Source organism: Camelus dromedarius, chromosome 4 (genome assembly GCF_036321535.1).
Source record: "Camelus dromedarius isolate mCamDro1 chromosome 4, mCamDro1.pat, whole genome shotgun sequence".
NCBI lineage: Eukaryota > Metazoa > Chordata > Mammalia > Artiodactyla > Camelidae > Camelus > Camelus dromedarius.
In genome coordinates, this window is record NC_087439.1 from 70,715,420 (window position 1) to 70,732,237 (window position 16,818).

The following is a 16,818-nucleotide window of genomic DNA, read 5'->3' on the forward strand; positions in this document are numbered from 1 at the left end:
CCCTGACCAGATTGTACCTGTGGGTAGGGGTTATGGCCTCCCCTGCCACACCCTGGCAACAAATATGTTCATCTGACAACTATTTGTTGAGAATTTGCCATGTATCAGGCACTGCTAGGCACTGACTAATAAATACTCAAGATGTTAGCTCAGTGGAATGGGAATCTCCAAAATGTCTGTACTTTGTGCTGGCCACCTGTGCCTGGAGCTGCCCACTCCAGTCAGAAGTCCTTCTTTCTGGAGGAGTGCAGCCAGAGTCTTCTGCCCCTGGGTTGGGCTTGCTCTGGCAAAGGCCATGCCTTAGAACAGAGGGTGTTTACCATTGTTATTCTACCTGTGCAGGTGTGTCTGGAGCCAGACTTGGGGCTGCCAAGTGAGTGCAGTTGGAGTCGAGGTGGGGGTGAGGTGGGAGGGGAGATATGTGTGGCCACTTGCAGCTGTGGCTGGAAAGTCTTCTCAACCCCAGCCTGACTTTAATCAGCCTTGTGTAAACACCACCACTTTTAGCCAGCTTTCTCTGCAGGTTTAATTTCTGAGATTCCGTGCAAATGATACTATCTTTCCCAAATATTTTTGGTGGGCATGTGTTCTGGGTATCAAGCCATTAAGAAGAGAATCATAAAGTGTTCTGAACTTTCCCATAGTTGCAATATTGTAACAGGGTTTGATTCCTGACTAAACTATTTGGCATCAAAGATCTGACCAGCTATATGTCACAAAAGCAAAGGTACAACAACTAGAATTGAAAACAGAAAAAATTAAGCTTCAGTTCCTATAGAGCTCAGTCTTCCTCAGTCTGAAACCTGGTTTCATCATTTACTAGCTTTGGGGAAATTACTTGCCCCATCTGTGCCTCAGTTTCTTTATCTGTCAAATGAGGATGATAAAAGTGCATACATGCAAAGAAATGAAGTTGGACCCTTACCTTGTGCATATATAAAAATTAACTCAAAATGGATTAGATTTAAACATAGAGCTAAAACCATACACCTCTTAGAAAAAAACATAGGGGAAGAACTTCATGACGTTGGATCTGATGATGATTTCTTGGATATGACACCAAAAGAACAGGTAACAGAAGAAAAATAGATAAGCTGCACTTCATGAACATGTAGAACTTTTGTGCCTCCAAGGGCACTCTCAGGAGTGAAAAGGCAACCTATAGAAAGGGAGGAATTATTTGCAAATCATATATCTGGTTAAGAGGTTAATATCTAGAATGTATAAAGAACTCTTACAACTCAAAAACAAAAACAGCCTGAGTTTTAATGGGCAAAGGACTTGGCTAGACAATTCTTGAAAGATACACAAATGGCCAATAAGCACATGAAAAGATGCTCAGTATTACTTATCATTGAGAAATGCAAATCAAAACCACAATGAGGTACCACATCACACCCATTAGATAGCTATTATTAAAAAAACCCCAGAAAATAAGAAGTGTTGTTGAGGATTTGGAGAAATTGAAATCCTTGGGTGTTGCTAATGGGAATGTAAAATGATGCAGTGACTGCTATGGAAAACCTGCTATGGTACGTCAAAAAACAAAAAATAGAATTACATGTGATCCAGCAATTCTACTTCTGGGTATGTGCTCAAAAGAATTAAAAGCAGGGGCATCAACAGGTATTTGTATACCCATGTTATGGCAGCATTATTCGCAATAGCCAAAATGTGGTAGCGATCTAAATGTCCATCAACTGATGAATGGATAAACAAAATGTGGTATATTCATATATTGAAATTTATTCAAAGCTGAACATATATTCAGCTTTAAAAAGAAAGGAAATTCTAGTACATGCTACAACATGAATGAACCTTGAATACGTTATGCTAAATGAAATATGCCAATCACAAAATAACTACTATATGATTTCACTCATATGAATTACTTACAGTGGTCAAATTCATAGACACAAAAAGTAGAATGACGGAAAATAGGGAATTATTGTTTAAATGTGTACAGAGTTTTTTTTTTTTTTTTTTTGAGTAAAAGTAGCTTTATTTAGAGAGAGATACACAGGGGCAGCGGTGGTGGCACTGGTTAAAGTAAAGGTAGATACACACTCTATAAACAGAGTGATGGCTTCTTGGAAGGCAAGAGAGAGAGAGCGCCAGAGTTTTAGTTTTGCAAGATGAAAAAAGTTCTGGAATGGATGGTACTAATGGTTGTATAACAATGTGAATATACTTACTGCCACTCAGGTATATATTCAAAAATGATTAAAATGGTGAATTTTATGTTATGTATATTTTACAACAATAAAAATTACCCACCTTATAAAGTTGTTGTTATGATTAAATGAGATAGTAAGTATAATGTGCTTAGAATGGTGGTGGGTATAATAGTGTTTCATAAATATTAGCTGTTATTATAAATATTCTCTACCTAATGGCTGTACAAGGGAACCAATGGATGAAGTACATAAAGCCTAAGAAAATAGAAGTCTACTGGATCATATAGATGGCTTACTATGAACGTGTTACCTGCAACACAGATTAGTTTTAATGAAAATCTGATTTGTGTTCCTAGAACTGTAGTAAAGGGTTTTAAGGGATGTGTTGGAAGACTCAGTTCCTTTTTTAAAAATACTGTTGAAGACTCAAAGATATAGAGAACAAACTTGTGGCTGACAGTAGGGAGAGCGCGGAGGGGCAGTGTGGGGTGGGGAAATGAGAAATACAAACTTTTGGGTGTATGATAGACAGGCTACAAGAATGTATTGTACAACACGGGGAGTATAACCAATATTTTGTTATAACTGTAAATGAAATGCAAGCTTTAAAAATTGTATTAAAAATTTTTTTTAAAATGCCTTTGAAGTAGGAGAGATGTTTCTTTTCCCTGGGGCACATGAAGTCTTCAAAATCAGGCCCTCTAGGGGTTAAGAGTAGGGCTTTGGAATCAGTTGTCTGGGCTCCAATCCTAGTTTCACCACTTAAATGTGTAACTTTGGGAAAGTTACTTCAAGCCCCAGTTTTTCCTGCTACAAAATGGAGGTAATGCTGGTACACAGCTCATAGGCTTGTGCAGATTAAATGAGGTTATAGAGATTAAACTCCTGGCTTACATCAAGTATTCAACAAGTGTTAGCTTTCATTGACAATACCTTTGATCTCATTGTCATGGATGACCCATGATTCTCTCCTGATCTCCCCTACTTCTAGGTTTTTTAAAGGCTCTAAGTACAACTGCTCAGGAGCTGCTCAAATGGAGGTGTGCAGGTAAGTCACTCTTTCTCCCCTCCACTTCCTTGTTGCCCACTTGACGCCTTGGTGACAGCCGTCAGAGCACTTCTTAGGGACACTATCAGACAAGTAGCAGGTTATTGATTAGGACTTGCAAAGGGAACTTTGTCTTCTTGATCTCTGGCTGAAAGGATAATTTATTTTTCTTTCTATTGTTTTTGTATCTTTGTATTTTGCATAATGAGCTGACATTATGTTTAGGATGGAGGAATAAACTTTATTCAAAAAATGTTATTTCTCACAATACTGCTTAATAAAATAGTAGCCTGAAGGTGCCTTATGAGTTAGATACTGACTAAAAACACCAACTAAAGAGTTAAGCACCTCGAGTACTGAGATGTGGGGAGAGATTAGGTAGTGGAGAATTAGTAGAACAAGGTTGAGAATACTCTTAAATGTAACCACATTTATAGGGGAGATGGCAGGTGCAGTACAATCTTGGTTGAAATCAGCTATAGTAATCAAATCCTGTTTATTCTTCAGTGGGATAAAGAAATGGGGTGCTTTGTGAATTGAATTTTAAGAGCAAATTGTTTTAAACACATTATTTAATCAATGTACCCTGTTGGACATTTAAAAAATCTCACTGGATTTACAAAATTCTAAAAATATGAGTAAGAAATACAAGAACAATGTGAGAATTATTCAAAATTGCCAATGACTTGAGAGGTACTTGAGGATTCTACTGTGCTTGGAGAGCATGATTATGACCATCATTTAGATACTACCCCAAATGATGATGATGGTTATTTAGTTTTCATAGCTATCTGATTTCTAAATATATGATGGGAAGCTGATTGATTTAGAGACCTCAAGAAGAATGGTTTTCACTTTGAGAATGTTTGAACAGTGTTTCCTTCTGTTTAAAAGAAAAAAAAGCAACATATCTGTGTGTATCTAGAAGAGTAAGAACTCTGACATCTAATCTCTTGACTTAGCATTTATCTTTGCTCATTAGGAAGTTGGGCCATCAAGAAAGTTAGAGTAAGTGTGTGTTGCACTATAAAACCCAGACATATTGCCATATGCATTCATTAGATTCATATATAGAACTGGAGATGGTGTGAGATGCTTTAAAAATGTACTTGTACCACCCTGCGACAGCCTTGATTCCCTCAGGTCTGAGTGGAGCCTGCGTTAGGCAGGTTTCCTGATTCACAGCACAGACAGGAGAGAGCCTTCTGTGAGCAGCACTACTGTCGGTTACCCAGCCTCGCTTTCATCCCCCTCCCCATTTTGGCTCTTTTACTTTGAATGTGGCGTGTTTAACTCTTGAACTATTCTGTCTGGATAAAGAAATACTGATCCCAAGGAACAGATGGTGTGGTTATTGCGGGGCTCAATTTGCAGCACTGTTTCTGTTCCATCTTTCTGCCTCATCCCACCTGGCTCTCTAGGGTTGTATGGGCTCTCCCTTTCATGGTCTACCTCCGTCAAACCCACAGCTTTTTATTTCATTAAAAAAGTCCCATGACTTAAAAAAATAATGTTTGGTGAAAAGATATGCGTAAATAAAACTATAACTTATAATCCCTCCACCCATGGTTAAATTGTGATATGTATCCTTCTGCTTGTATAACTAATTTTTAAAAATTGGGATTATATTTGAGAGGTAATGTTTTCCATACTGTCTAGTGTCGATTTCTGGTGCAATTATCTACATGGCTGTATAATCCTGAGTGAATTACTCAAACTCTTTGTGCTTCAATTTCCTTACCTTTAAAGTGGGATAATAACAATACTTACCCCCAGGACTGATACAAAGCATACATGAGTCAGGCAATGGAAAGCACTTAGAACAGTGGCAGGAACATAAAAAATACTCAAAAAATGTTGATGAATATTGGTATTTTCATTATATGAGTACTTTTACAACCTGCTTAAAAAAAATACAGTGTGTATTTTCTCATGTTATTCATGAATAATATATGACTTTATTGCCTGACTGAAAATCCATTGTGTGACTGTATCATAGTTTATTTAATCAAGGTTCCATTGTTGGACATTTATCATTTTCAATATTTTATATAGCAATAAATAACCTTGCAGTGCACATTCTTGTGCATAAATCTTTGGCCACATCTCTGATAATTTTCTAAGGCAAATTCCTAAAGATCGAATGCTGAATCAAAGAGTATTAGCCTTTTTTAGATTTTTGCCAAAATGCCCTCCAGAAATGTCACATGAATTTGTGCTGATACATGAGACAGTTCATTTTCCCCACAGTCTTCCCAGCACTGGATATTATAATTTAAAAAATTTCTTGCCAGGCTGTAGTTTTCATAATCAGATGGTGCTCTGTAGTTTCCAAAGCTCTCCTCTTATGAGGTGTTCATTGTCTTTAATCCCAGGTCCCTCTTGAGTTGCTTTTCTTCCTATTTTAACCTATCATGTCCTCTAATCTTAAATTCCTGTCCTATTACTGCTCCCAACAGTAATTTCCTTTCCTTTCTGATTTCCTCACACCATTTCCCTTCTACTTATTCAGAATTAGACTATGGTGTTCTGTTGGTACAGATATGTGTTGTAAATCTAGTAGGTAGATACTTCAGGAAGACAGGAACTTCTTTTTCTCACTGAGCCCAAGTCTAACTAAAAATGAAGCCATCCCCAAACAGACTCATCTACTTCGTAGAGTGAAAAGATCCCTGTTGCCCAAAAAAGCTGGGCTGTATAGACAAATGTCTGAAAGCTGTGGAAGGTATTCCTGCTCTGGGCTGTAAGCCAGCCTACATATCACTGTCCGACCAGGAAAACAGAAACCACTCTAAATATTTAAACACAGAAAGAATTTAGTTCAGGGAATTGGTTATACAGGTGATTAGAGAGCTTGGAAGCCAAAAAGATGATGAGGCAACACTGAGATTAGTAACAGCAGGAAGCCAGCCCTTCCCCTAGGGAAAGGACAGAGGGAGGAGCTGGTAGGTTCACCTTGAGGAAGCTGGAGCCAAATGGCCCTGCCAGTCTGTTGGGAGCTGGACCACAGAGGTGATGCAGGTATATTTCACCACCACAGGTAGAATGAGAGGGGAGAAATACCCTGGCTTTTCTCTTCTCCATCTCCGATCTCCTTCGTGTCTTCCATTGGCAAATTCAATTAGAAGCCAGTTGACACAGATGTTTGTGGAATTACATGTAGCCTGTGGTCAACCCCACTGTGATGCAGAGCAAAGTAAGGTAAGCTGAGGAGTGAATTTAAGGACAAACAGGCCTGGCACAGTGACTTCTGGAGACCTTTTCAAGTCCACAGGCAACAGAGTGAAGTGCCAAGCATGTGGGCCCTGGAGAGGTAGCCAGTCCTTTGTTTGAATCCAGGCTGTGTCATTTACTAGCTCTGAGACCTTGGCCAAGTCACTTAACTCCTCCAAGCCTCAGTTTCCTCATCTACAAAAAGGGGCAAGAAAAACCATATCTTGCAGGTCATTGTGAAAATTTACTAAAATAATTGGTTTCCTTTCATCCAAGAATTTGTGATTTTAAGACAAAGGACAATTGAGTATTTGGTCAAGGTCACTAAGCTTCTCTGTATTTTGAAAGAAGGAAAAGTGCAGAGGAACTTTCCTTTTGGAAGCTCTGCCTCAGATGGAGTAGATGATAAATTGCCCAGTAATGATACTGGGGGAATACTACCCAAAGCAATCTACAGATTTAATGCAATCTCCATCAAATTGCCCACCATATTTTTCACAGAACTAGAACAAATAATTCTAAAATTTATATGGGACCATAAAAGACCCAGAATTGCAAAAGCCATTCTAAGGAAAAAGAACAAAGCTGGAGGCATAAATCTCCCAGACTTCAGACAATACTACAGAGCTACAGTAATCAAAACAGCATGGTATTGGCACAAAAACAGACATACATACAGATCAATGGAGCAGAGTAGAGAGCCCAGAAATAAACCTACACACCTACAGTCAATTAATTTTTGATAAAGGAGGCAAGAATATACAATGGAGAAAAGACAGCCTCTTCAGCAAGTAGTGCTGGGAAAGTTGGACAGCTGCCTGTAAATCAATGAATTTAGAACACTCTCTCACGCCATACATAAAAATAAACTCAAAATGGCTTAAAGACTTAAACATGAGACAAAATACTATAAACCTCCTAGAAGAAAACATAGGCGAAACATTCTCCAACATAAATCTTAGCAATGATCTCCTAGGGCAGTCTACCAAGGTAATAGAAATAAAAGCAAAAATAAACGAATGGAACCTAATTAAACCTATAAGCTTTTGCACAGCAAAGGAAACTATAAACAAAATGAAAAGACAACCTACAGAATGGGGAAAATATTTGCAAATGATGAGACTGACAAGGGCTTAATTTCCAGAATATACTAACAGCTCATACAACCTAATAACAAAGAAACAACCCAGTCAAAAAATGGGCAGAAGACCTAAACAAACATTTTTCCAATGAAGACATACAAATGGCCAATAGGCACATGAAAAGATGCTCAGTATCACTAACTATTAGAGAAATGCAAATCAAAACTACAATGAGGTATCACCTCACACCAGTCAGAATGGCCATCATTAAAAAGTCCACAAACAATAAATGCTGGAGAGGCTCCTACACTGTTGGTTGGAATGTAGTTTGGTGCAGCCACTATGGAAAGCAGTATAGAGATCCCTTAAAAAACTAAAAATAGACTTACCACATGATCCAGCAATCCTACTCCTGGGCATGTATCCAGAGGGAACTCTAATTCAAAAAGATACATGCACCCCAATGTTCACAGCAGCACTATTTACAATAGCCAAGATATGGAAACAACCTAAATGTCCATTGACAGATGACTGGATTAAAAAAGTTGTGGTATGTATGTATGTACGTATGTATGTATGTGTGTGTATATGTATATACATATACACAGACAAACACACACACACACACACACACACACACACACACACACACACACACAATGGAATACTCCTTAGCCATAAAAAGGAATGAAATAATGCCATTTGCAGCAACATGGATGGACCTGGAGATCATCATTCTAAGTGAAGTAAGCCAGAGAAAGAAAGACAAATACCATATGATATCACTTATATGTGGAATCTAAAAAACTGAGACAAATGAACTTATTTACAAAACAGAAACAGACTCACAGAAGTAGAAAACAAACTTGTGGTTACCAGTGGGGAAAGGGGAGGGTGGAGGGATAAATTGGGAGTTCAGGATTTGCAAATACTAACTACTATATGTAAAATAGATAAACAGCAAGGTCCCAGTGTATAGCATAGGGAACTATATTTAATACCTCATAATAGCCTATAATGAAAAAGAATATGAAAAGGAATATATATATGTATATATATTCAACTGAATCAATATGCTCTACACCAAAAATTAACACAACATTGTAAACTGACTATATTTCAGTAAAATTTTTTTTTGAAAATAATACTGAAGGATGATCTAAGAAACATTGAAGATCGATTGATTCATTCCATAAACATTTATGGGTACTCACTTTTTTTCTGGAGACTAAGATTTAGACATGGTTCCAGTCCTCAAGGAGACAGCAACTGATGGGCAGAGAGATCAATTGCAGTGTATGATGGTATGGGAATGTTCACAGAGAAGGGAGTGATGGGCTATCTCTCCCTAGGGAAGCTTCAGTGGGGCGATGACATTGGAGTTGTGTTTTGAAGGATGAACAGGAGTTTTCCAGCTGTAGAAGCATATGCAAAGAGTGTACGAAAGGGCACTTTGTGGAATAGTGAGCTATTCACTTGGGCGGGGCCTTGAGTAGTCCATATTCATGGCGGTGGTTAGAAAAAGTGGCAGATAGGGCTAGAAATGGAAGAGAAAGCCAGTGCATGAAAGGCTTGGTATAAGAAGCTAATGGCTTTATCCTGTGGGAATGAGAAGCCAGCAGAGACTTTTAAACTAACCCACCATCTATAACCTAGAATTTCATGAAGTGATACTTCTTCCCAGCCTCTCTCTTGGCCTGAATCAACCAAAGGGATGATGCATGCAGTCATGTAAAGCAGGACCCACTTATACATCTCTTAAGACATTAGAAATTATGAATCAGAAACATGAGCACAGGGCTTTTCCCTTAATATTAAATTCAGAATGGAAAATGTCATTAACTTATCCTGCAGACGCTGAAGGGCTCAAAGTAAATATTTAAAATGTTCTCCCTCTCATTTCCACAAAGCCAAGAATATCAGAGGTGTGATGATGATGCTTGTGGCTCTAAGACAGAATTTCAAGGATTCTGACGAAATGTCTGCTGGCCCCAATCTGTCTAAATGCTGAAAAGAACTTTGTGTTTCTCCAAGCAAGGGAAAGGAAAACACAAAATGATAATAATATAACCCCTTATGCTTTTCAGAGCCCTTTTGTGTATATTATTTCATTTAAGCCTCCTGATAGTTGCATGCCATGAGGACAAGCCCATTTCTGAGATGAAGAAATGGAGATCTGAAGGTTTCATACTTTCCTGGGGTCTAAGAAGTTACACTCAAAGCTACAACTGGATTTCTAGACGCATAGGCCATTGCCTTCCCTGAACCCAGGACACAGTTCTGCCTACCTGTCTCCTTCCATATGCCAGGATGGCTTCTTTGAGGTCTTGAAGTGTGTGGAGTTCAAGATCCAGCCTCTTCCTGTGGCCTTTGGGGCGGTAGGGGCCTTTTCTTCTCTCTTCAGGGGTCCATGCTGATATGGCTAAACCTTCTGAGTAGAGGATCAGGGCACCCTTTCTAGTGCTGAATGTTTTAGGAAGAATGAGACTCCACATGTGCTGGTCAGCATTGTCCTCATCCTGCAGTTTGCTGGCCAGGATATAATCTTCTGGGGACTTCCAGTTCAAGTAATCCTGCAATGGCAAGGAAGCACCTTGATTGGTCCATGTTGGACAAGGCCCTTTTATAGCAAATACTGCTTGTGCAGATATCTGACTTGCTTTTAGTGACTGGGTTTCTCTGAATTGCTCACATGATGTCACAGAACACAGTCACTCTTCTTAGCAACTGATTTTCTTCTCCACGTCTCAGAGTTAGGGGAACCCAGGGCACGGTTCTTTTTTACCCCATGTAACTTTCAGGAGAGCCATTCATGCCTGGAGGCTTAAACAGGGTAGAGTGTAGCTTCCAGATCAGTTAAAATTTCCTGGTATGCAAGTGAGTTATCAAGGGCAGCAGGTAGCTTTGAAATTAGACCTGGACTAGCTGAGAGTTTAAATAGGAGAAAACCATTCCAACCCATCACTTTGGCTGTATGCAGGGAGAATGTCTATACATTCCAGATGCTATGTAACATTACCTAATTTGGCTGTTTAGGAGCCTATAAAGTAGTTACATATCTTGTAAGTAAGTAAATGCCATTGGCCACAGAGGTCCTTTGAAAGTTTATATGTCTTTTAATACAACATAGGTCAAATATCATGACAGACTACCATGACAATGGAAATCTCTATGTGATCCAAAAATTTTCAAATTACCCCCAGTAGATTTCTTGTTCCTGGCAGGATTCAATGAAATAAAATTCCAGTACAGCAAGGGAATTTTGCCACCCTTTAAAATCCTCTAAAATGAGATTTTTTTTTTGCCTATATTAAATGTGAGTCTTGTGGGTTGAATTCCAGAAAGTTCAAGGAAGCCATTGAGCTGGCACGAACATACTCAGCATTTCAACCACAGAGCATGATGTCTAAAAAACCAAACAGCCATTAGCTTGCCTAGAACTCAGGTGGAAATTCTGGTCTTGAACCAAACCATCCAAATTCTAGACAATCTGGAATCTCCTCCAGTCTAAAGCAAATGAGGTGTTAAGTCAGCGTGTGAGGGGGAGGAAGAGGGTGCCAGTGGCAATCTCAGTGTGTCAGGCAAACGACCTTATTTTCTTGAGTTTCACCCAGGAGGAGGGAAGATCTCTCCCAGTGACCCCCACCACCTCACCACAATACAAACCAAAACACAGCAAATGAAAAAACAGCGCGTTCCTCCCCCGCCCCCCAAATAGGCCTTTATTCAGTTATAAGACTCACCTCTGGTTCAAAATAGACTTCTAACTTCTGTTTGTTCTGGACCAACTTCCCGTGTCCCCGGCTTAGGAGAGAGAGGGTGAACATGTTTTCCCTCTGACCACCCTTCTCAAGGGCAGTTCGTCTTGGTTTTGAAGGCTGAAAACTGGTCACACCTCAAGATTTCCTGAGCTCAGCAGTGAGCCCAAGAAGACCACAAACACTGGGCCTTTTATTAAATACATTTTCCCCTCGTCCAGCAGCTTCTTAATAACAACCAGCCACACAGTTTAGACAGTGTGTGTCTTTGTCGGGAGAAAAAATAAACCTCAAACCCAGACTCTTCAAGCCCTGGATTGTCTACTCTCTGGGCAGCCTCTTGCTCCCCTTTGCCTGCACCCTTGTTGTTCGCTGGCTCTGTTGCTCTGTTACTGTGTGCATCGGCAGATCTGGGCCACGGCACCATCCTTCTCATTGTGAGCGGAGGTTGTTTCCTGGTTGCTATGGCAGCACAGGGAAGTGAAGTCTCCGAAGCCCGCCTAGGCAAGGCAGAGATGGCTGAGGGCAGGGTTCACACCCTGCGGGGAGGGAGGGTCAAATGGACATGGAAGGCACCAGGCTCCAATTTCAAGTTCTGATTGCTGGGTTGAGGGGGCACGTTGGGATATTTTTTCTGTTCTAGTACTCATCTGCTTTCAGAGTATTTTCCCCCCTTCTCCTGATATGTGAGCCTTTCACTGTCAACTAACCATTAACAGACTCAGAGGAGTTGTCTAGGTTACCTAAGGCGCCCTGTTACGTTTTTCCTTGGCTGAGCTCCAGCATCTCCTCTACTGGACATGAGACCTCTTTCAGGTGGTTGCTGCTTTGCATGAGTGAGTGTAGGACACTGGAAATCTCCAGATTCCTTTGCATACCTGGCTCTCACTAGGGGACCTCCCATCTCCAGAGGGAGGAGGTACTTGGAAGATGTGAATGGGGGGCATTTAGTTGTCACAGTGACTGTCCACTATCCTGCATATTGAAGAATGAATGGTCTCACTCTGAATGCCAATAGGACTCACTTTGAGAAACATTACGGTGGCCTGGGCTGCTTGGTTCTTCTTGATACTGACACTGTGAGGAGGACAGGACTGGGGGAAGAGGGTCAGGGGACAAAAAGACCCTTTTGCTGGTGATCTAGGACCTTGCTTTGGTCTGAGAAAGTGACCTGTCCTGTCATCTGTTATTGGAGCCTCCAGGGCAGTCCTGTGGGAGCGCCCCCTGCTGCCCTGAGTGAAGAAGTACAGCCAGTCACAGGCCCTCTTACCTTTTGGTCTCCCTCTGTGGTGGCAACTTCCCCAAGAGGCAGGCTCAAGGCTTACGGGGAAGAAATAGAGGTCATGCTGTATTATTATTTTGGGTTTATCATGGGGAATCAAGGCATTGAATGTAGAGGCTCAAAACTGAATTTAGTCAAAACCACAATGGATACCACTTCAACACCCATTAGAAATGACTATTAAAAAAAAACCCAACAAATAAACAAAAAGCTCAGGAAGCAGTAAGTATTAGTGAAGCCATGGAGAAATTGGGACCCTTGTGCATTGTTAGTGGGAATGTCAAATGGCGCAGCAGCTGTGGAAAATATTCTATCAGTTCCTCAAAAAATTAAACATAGAATTGCCATATGATCCAGCAATTCTACTTCTGGGTATATGACTCAAAAGATGTGAAAGCAGGGACTCAAACAGATATTTGGGCACCCATGTTTATACTGACATTATTCACAATAGCCAAAATGTGGAAACCATTCAAGTGTCTACAGACAATGAATGGATAAACAAAATGTGACATATAGATGCAATGGAATACTATTCAGCCTTGAAAAGAAAGAAATTCAGATACATGCTACAATATGGATGAACCTTGAAGACTTTATGCTAAATGAAGTAAACCAGTCACAAAGGGACAAATATTGTATGACTCCAATTATATGAGGTACTTAGAATAGTAGAATTCATAGAGACAGAAAGTAGAATGTTTCCCAGGGGATGTGGGAGAAGGGAATGGAAAGTTAGTGTTTTATGGATACAGAGTTTCAGTTTTGGAAGATGAAAGAGTTCTGCAGATGGGTGCTTGTGATAATTGTACAACAATGTGAATGTACTTAATACCAATGAATGGTACATTTAAAAATTATTAAAATGATACTTTTACATTATGCATATTTTACCACAATTAAAATCTAAAAGAAAAATGTTTGGCCAAGAAAACACAAAACTGAATTTAGCACTTTATAATCTGAAAGCGGACTGGTCAGCCTTATTGTAGAGTGAACTCCTCACAGTGGATAAGACAAAATCCTACAAAATGAGGGTTCCAAAGAGTTTCCAGAGGTCTTAAGCCATAGCTGCTCTCTCCCATCCCTTTCTCTGTCCCATCAAAGTACCAAAAGGACCCTTCACCAGAACTTCACTGAGAGAATACTGTATGTGAAACATGGTCCGTGCCCTAGAGAAGCTCCCAGCAGGATGAGAAGATGGGCATCTGTGGGCCAGTATCTGAAAGATGATGTGGCTGCGGTGATGTAGAGGTGGAAGTGAGTAGGTGCCCTAAGAAAAGAAGCAGGGACGGTGGGGGTGATGCATGGTGGTGGGCCATGTAGAGGGCTGTGAAGATGAGGGATCCTGGAGGTGGGCTTTAATGGACAGTAGTGGATGGTGAGCAGGGAAGATGAGTAGGCCTATTGCAGGAGGGATGCACAGGAAAGTTTGAGATCTCCGGGGAAGGGACAACTTCTTTGGTGTAGCCACAGCCTCAGGTCCTGTGGACAGAAAGGAAGCTGGAGAGACTGGCTAGCTGGCCAAGGCCATGAAGACCACATGTACCCTGCGAGGGGACTTTGGACTTTATTCTTCAGGTAGAATTTTTAAAGCAGGAGGGTGGTGCAATTCTATTTGGATTTTAGAAAGTATAAAAGATGGATAGATTGAGAGATGTTTGCTTATCTCATAAACTTCTGGGTGAACATTTAGGACCTTGGATTTGAATGAATTGGTCAAATAGGCCAGAAATAGTCACTTGCTAAATGGACTTTGAGTGAGACCTAGAGGGGTAAACTTCATACCAGCTGCAATAAAGTATAAATATTGCCATTTTGAAAATGCCGTGGCTCTGGGAAGAGAGCATAAGAGGAAAGTGATGGAGTAACTGGGACCAGAGTTGTCAGCCAAGGAATAACTCCAAGTTTCTGCAGTGGAAAATCTTCCTTGGAGCTCACCTGACTTGGAAAAGTTAACTCACCCATAGACAGTGAAGCAGGTCCCCAGGAAGTGATCTTTCTGAGTCTAGACTGAGGGAGCATCTCACCTGGGAAAATACCAGGTGCCCATCTGGCCCTCCCGACGCTGTCGTAAGGCTGCCAGGCCCCTCTGGGGTTGTAGTGTCGGGGCAGCCAGACCTCAGCCCAAAGCGGGCCTCTCCTAAACTGTCGTGTTTACATCCATGCTGTTTAATACCGACAATGAACAGATGTACAGATCAATTAACAGACATTTAAAAGCATTTACTCAGTCCACACAGCAGTTTATGGAAAGTGCATTTAGAAAGCAGTTGAGGTTATTGCTATTCTAAAGTGCTGGGGGATCCCAGATGAAAGGCCCTTGTAACTGGAAAGTATTTATAACTCAAGAAGAAACCCTCCACACCCACGTTATGTAACACCAACAACACCATCTCCTGGCATGCCGGACCTGTCAGCCCATGCAGCATGTCTGTTTAAGTTACACCGTAAATTCTACAGGGTGGAGACCTTATTTTTATGGCTTGTAAAGCATCACGAATAACCATGGCACTCTGTAAATAAACAGAAACCACATGAAACAATGAAAAGAAATGTTAGTCAATGGCTGTGTCCTCAGCACATCCAGGAATTTGTCTCTTGCTCCAAAGTGCTCTGGGGTAAATGGATGCCACTTTGGGGAAGCAGCCTATGGGGTGGTGCCAGGGTCCTCACCCCGCCCCCACCCCTGCTTTAAAGGGCAGTGTGAGAGTGTTGTCTAGGAATTGTAGTCACCAGCACGGGCAGCCTGTAAGAGGAGTCATGGATGTTGCCCTTGTTACCCCAAGAGGAAGGACCAGGGCACAGAGAGATTAAATGATTTGCACAAAGTCACAGAGCAAGTCAGAGGTGAAATAAGACCTTGCCCAAATTTGGTCCTAATGCTAGCCTGTTGTTCATCCCACTTCTGCAACAGAGTAGTAGCAGCTATTGATAAGAAGCTCCATTACATCATGGCTAATATCCACCAGCCAGGAAGCTGCTGACTGAGGCCATCACAGCACCCTCTTCAGCCATGAAGCTGGAGACTGGACACTGGCTCTGTGTCTGGCGGCTGTGAAAGCCTCCAAAAACTCGTATCTCCCCAACCTTGTTTCTCCTCACTTTACCTTCCAAATCTAGTTGCAGGGGGGCCTAGGAAATCACAATTTTTGCTTTCTAATCTCCTGCATGGGAGGGAAGGTAGAATGAAGTTTGATAGAGCCATCTGCAGTTATCTGCCGTAAGCACCAAAGACAAGTTGTATGAGCAAGCCCAAACAAAGGACTTAAAAAAATATGGGCTGTATATATGACAGGTAGCATGGCCTTGCATTATTAAGGCTCTTTCATTTGCTTGTGTTTTATAACCCCAACTGGCCTGTCTTTGGAAGGTAGGGACCATATCTTATCATGCTTAGTACTTCCCATAGCACCCCATACATGTAGTAACAGCTGAATAAATGCTTGTTGCTTGCTTTTTAACTTGCACAGAGAGAAGTGTAATGATCTTTGAGCCAGTATGAGTGATACTTAAAAGAAGCATGTCTGTTTAAGTTACACTGTAAATTCTACAGGGTGGAGTCAAAGCCTGTTTTAGTCGTAGTAGTTGCCTGTTGTACGAAGCTTAGAGTTGTAGGTTAAAGACACTGACCAATGAAAATTTGGTCTTCAGAGGCTGACAGGGCACCAAGAGAATCCGTGCGGAAGATACAGAACACTCAACTGGTTGGAAGAAGCACACACTTGCTGAGGATAAGTTATTTGGATTGTTCAGAGGCTAGGGTTAATTTCTCATGTGGCCCAGGTCAGGTTCAAAAGAAGAAAATGCAGAAAGCAATAAAGAATACTCTAGAATCACAGCAAGGAAGAAAATGTCAGTGATGACTCCCTACTCCCTTCCTCTCCTTATGTATAAATTATGACCACATGGCCCTCCTAGCTGAGGAGCGAGGGGGCTGGAAATCTATTTACTTTAGATCTTTCTGAAGAGTTTGCTTTGGGAGTCTAAAATATTTAGTTATGCTTTTGCTCAGGGTTTCATTTTATTAGTAGGAGTGCTCATGGTAATTTCAAGCTTTTGAATTTATGGTGGGGAGATAGTAAGATTGGAGAAGAAATAAAAATCACACATTCTTGGTTCTTTCATGACATGGGGAAAATCAAACACTGTTTTGTCTAGTGGCTCGGTCACTAGGGGCAAACGTAACAAACCTTCATAGGAACCAACTTGCAAAGGGTGACAAGATCAGTGGTGATTTTAATTCTAAGTGGAGAAT

At 40.9% G+C, this 16,818-nt stretch overlaps 1 protein-coding gene and 1 long non-coding RNA gene across 3 annotated transcripts in view; one reads left to right on the top strand and one right to left on the bottom strand.

The window, feature by feature from the left end:
* Nucleotides 1–11,739, bottom strand: part of KIAA2012 (KIAA2012 ortholog) — a 108,809-nt gene extending 97,070 nt beyond the window's left edge. Inside the window, exons 1-2 of one of the 2 annotated variants that reach the window (XM_031451980.2) lie at nucleotides 11,264–11,739; nucleotides 9,809–10,093 (exon numbers count right to left, since the gene is read on the bottom strand). In XM_031451980.2, coding sequence (XP_031307840.2) covers nucleotides 9,809–10,093; nucleotides 11,264–11,347 — 369 coding nt within the window. In that variant the 5' untranslated portion in view covers nucleotides 11,348–11,739. The remainder of the gene's footprint in view (nucleotides 1–9,808; nucleotides 10,094–11,263) is intronic. The other variant, XM_064485099.1, reaches the window with a different exon arrangement.
* The window catches only part of LOC135321151 (uncharacterized), a 133,768-nt gene that overhangs the window by 42,232 nt on the left and 74,718 nt on the right, over nucleotides 1–16,818 (top strand). Inside the window, exon 2 of the long non-coding RNA XR_010380665.1 lies at nucleotides 3,169–3,225. This is a non-coding gene — a long non-coding RNA (uncharacterized LOC135321151). The remainder of the gene's footprint in view (nucleotides 1–3,168; nucleotides 3,226–16,818) is intronic.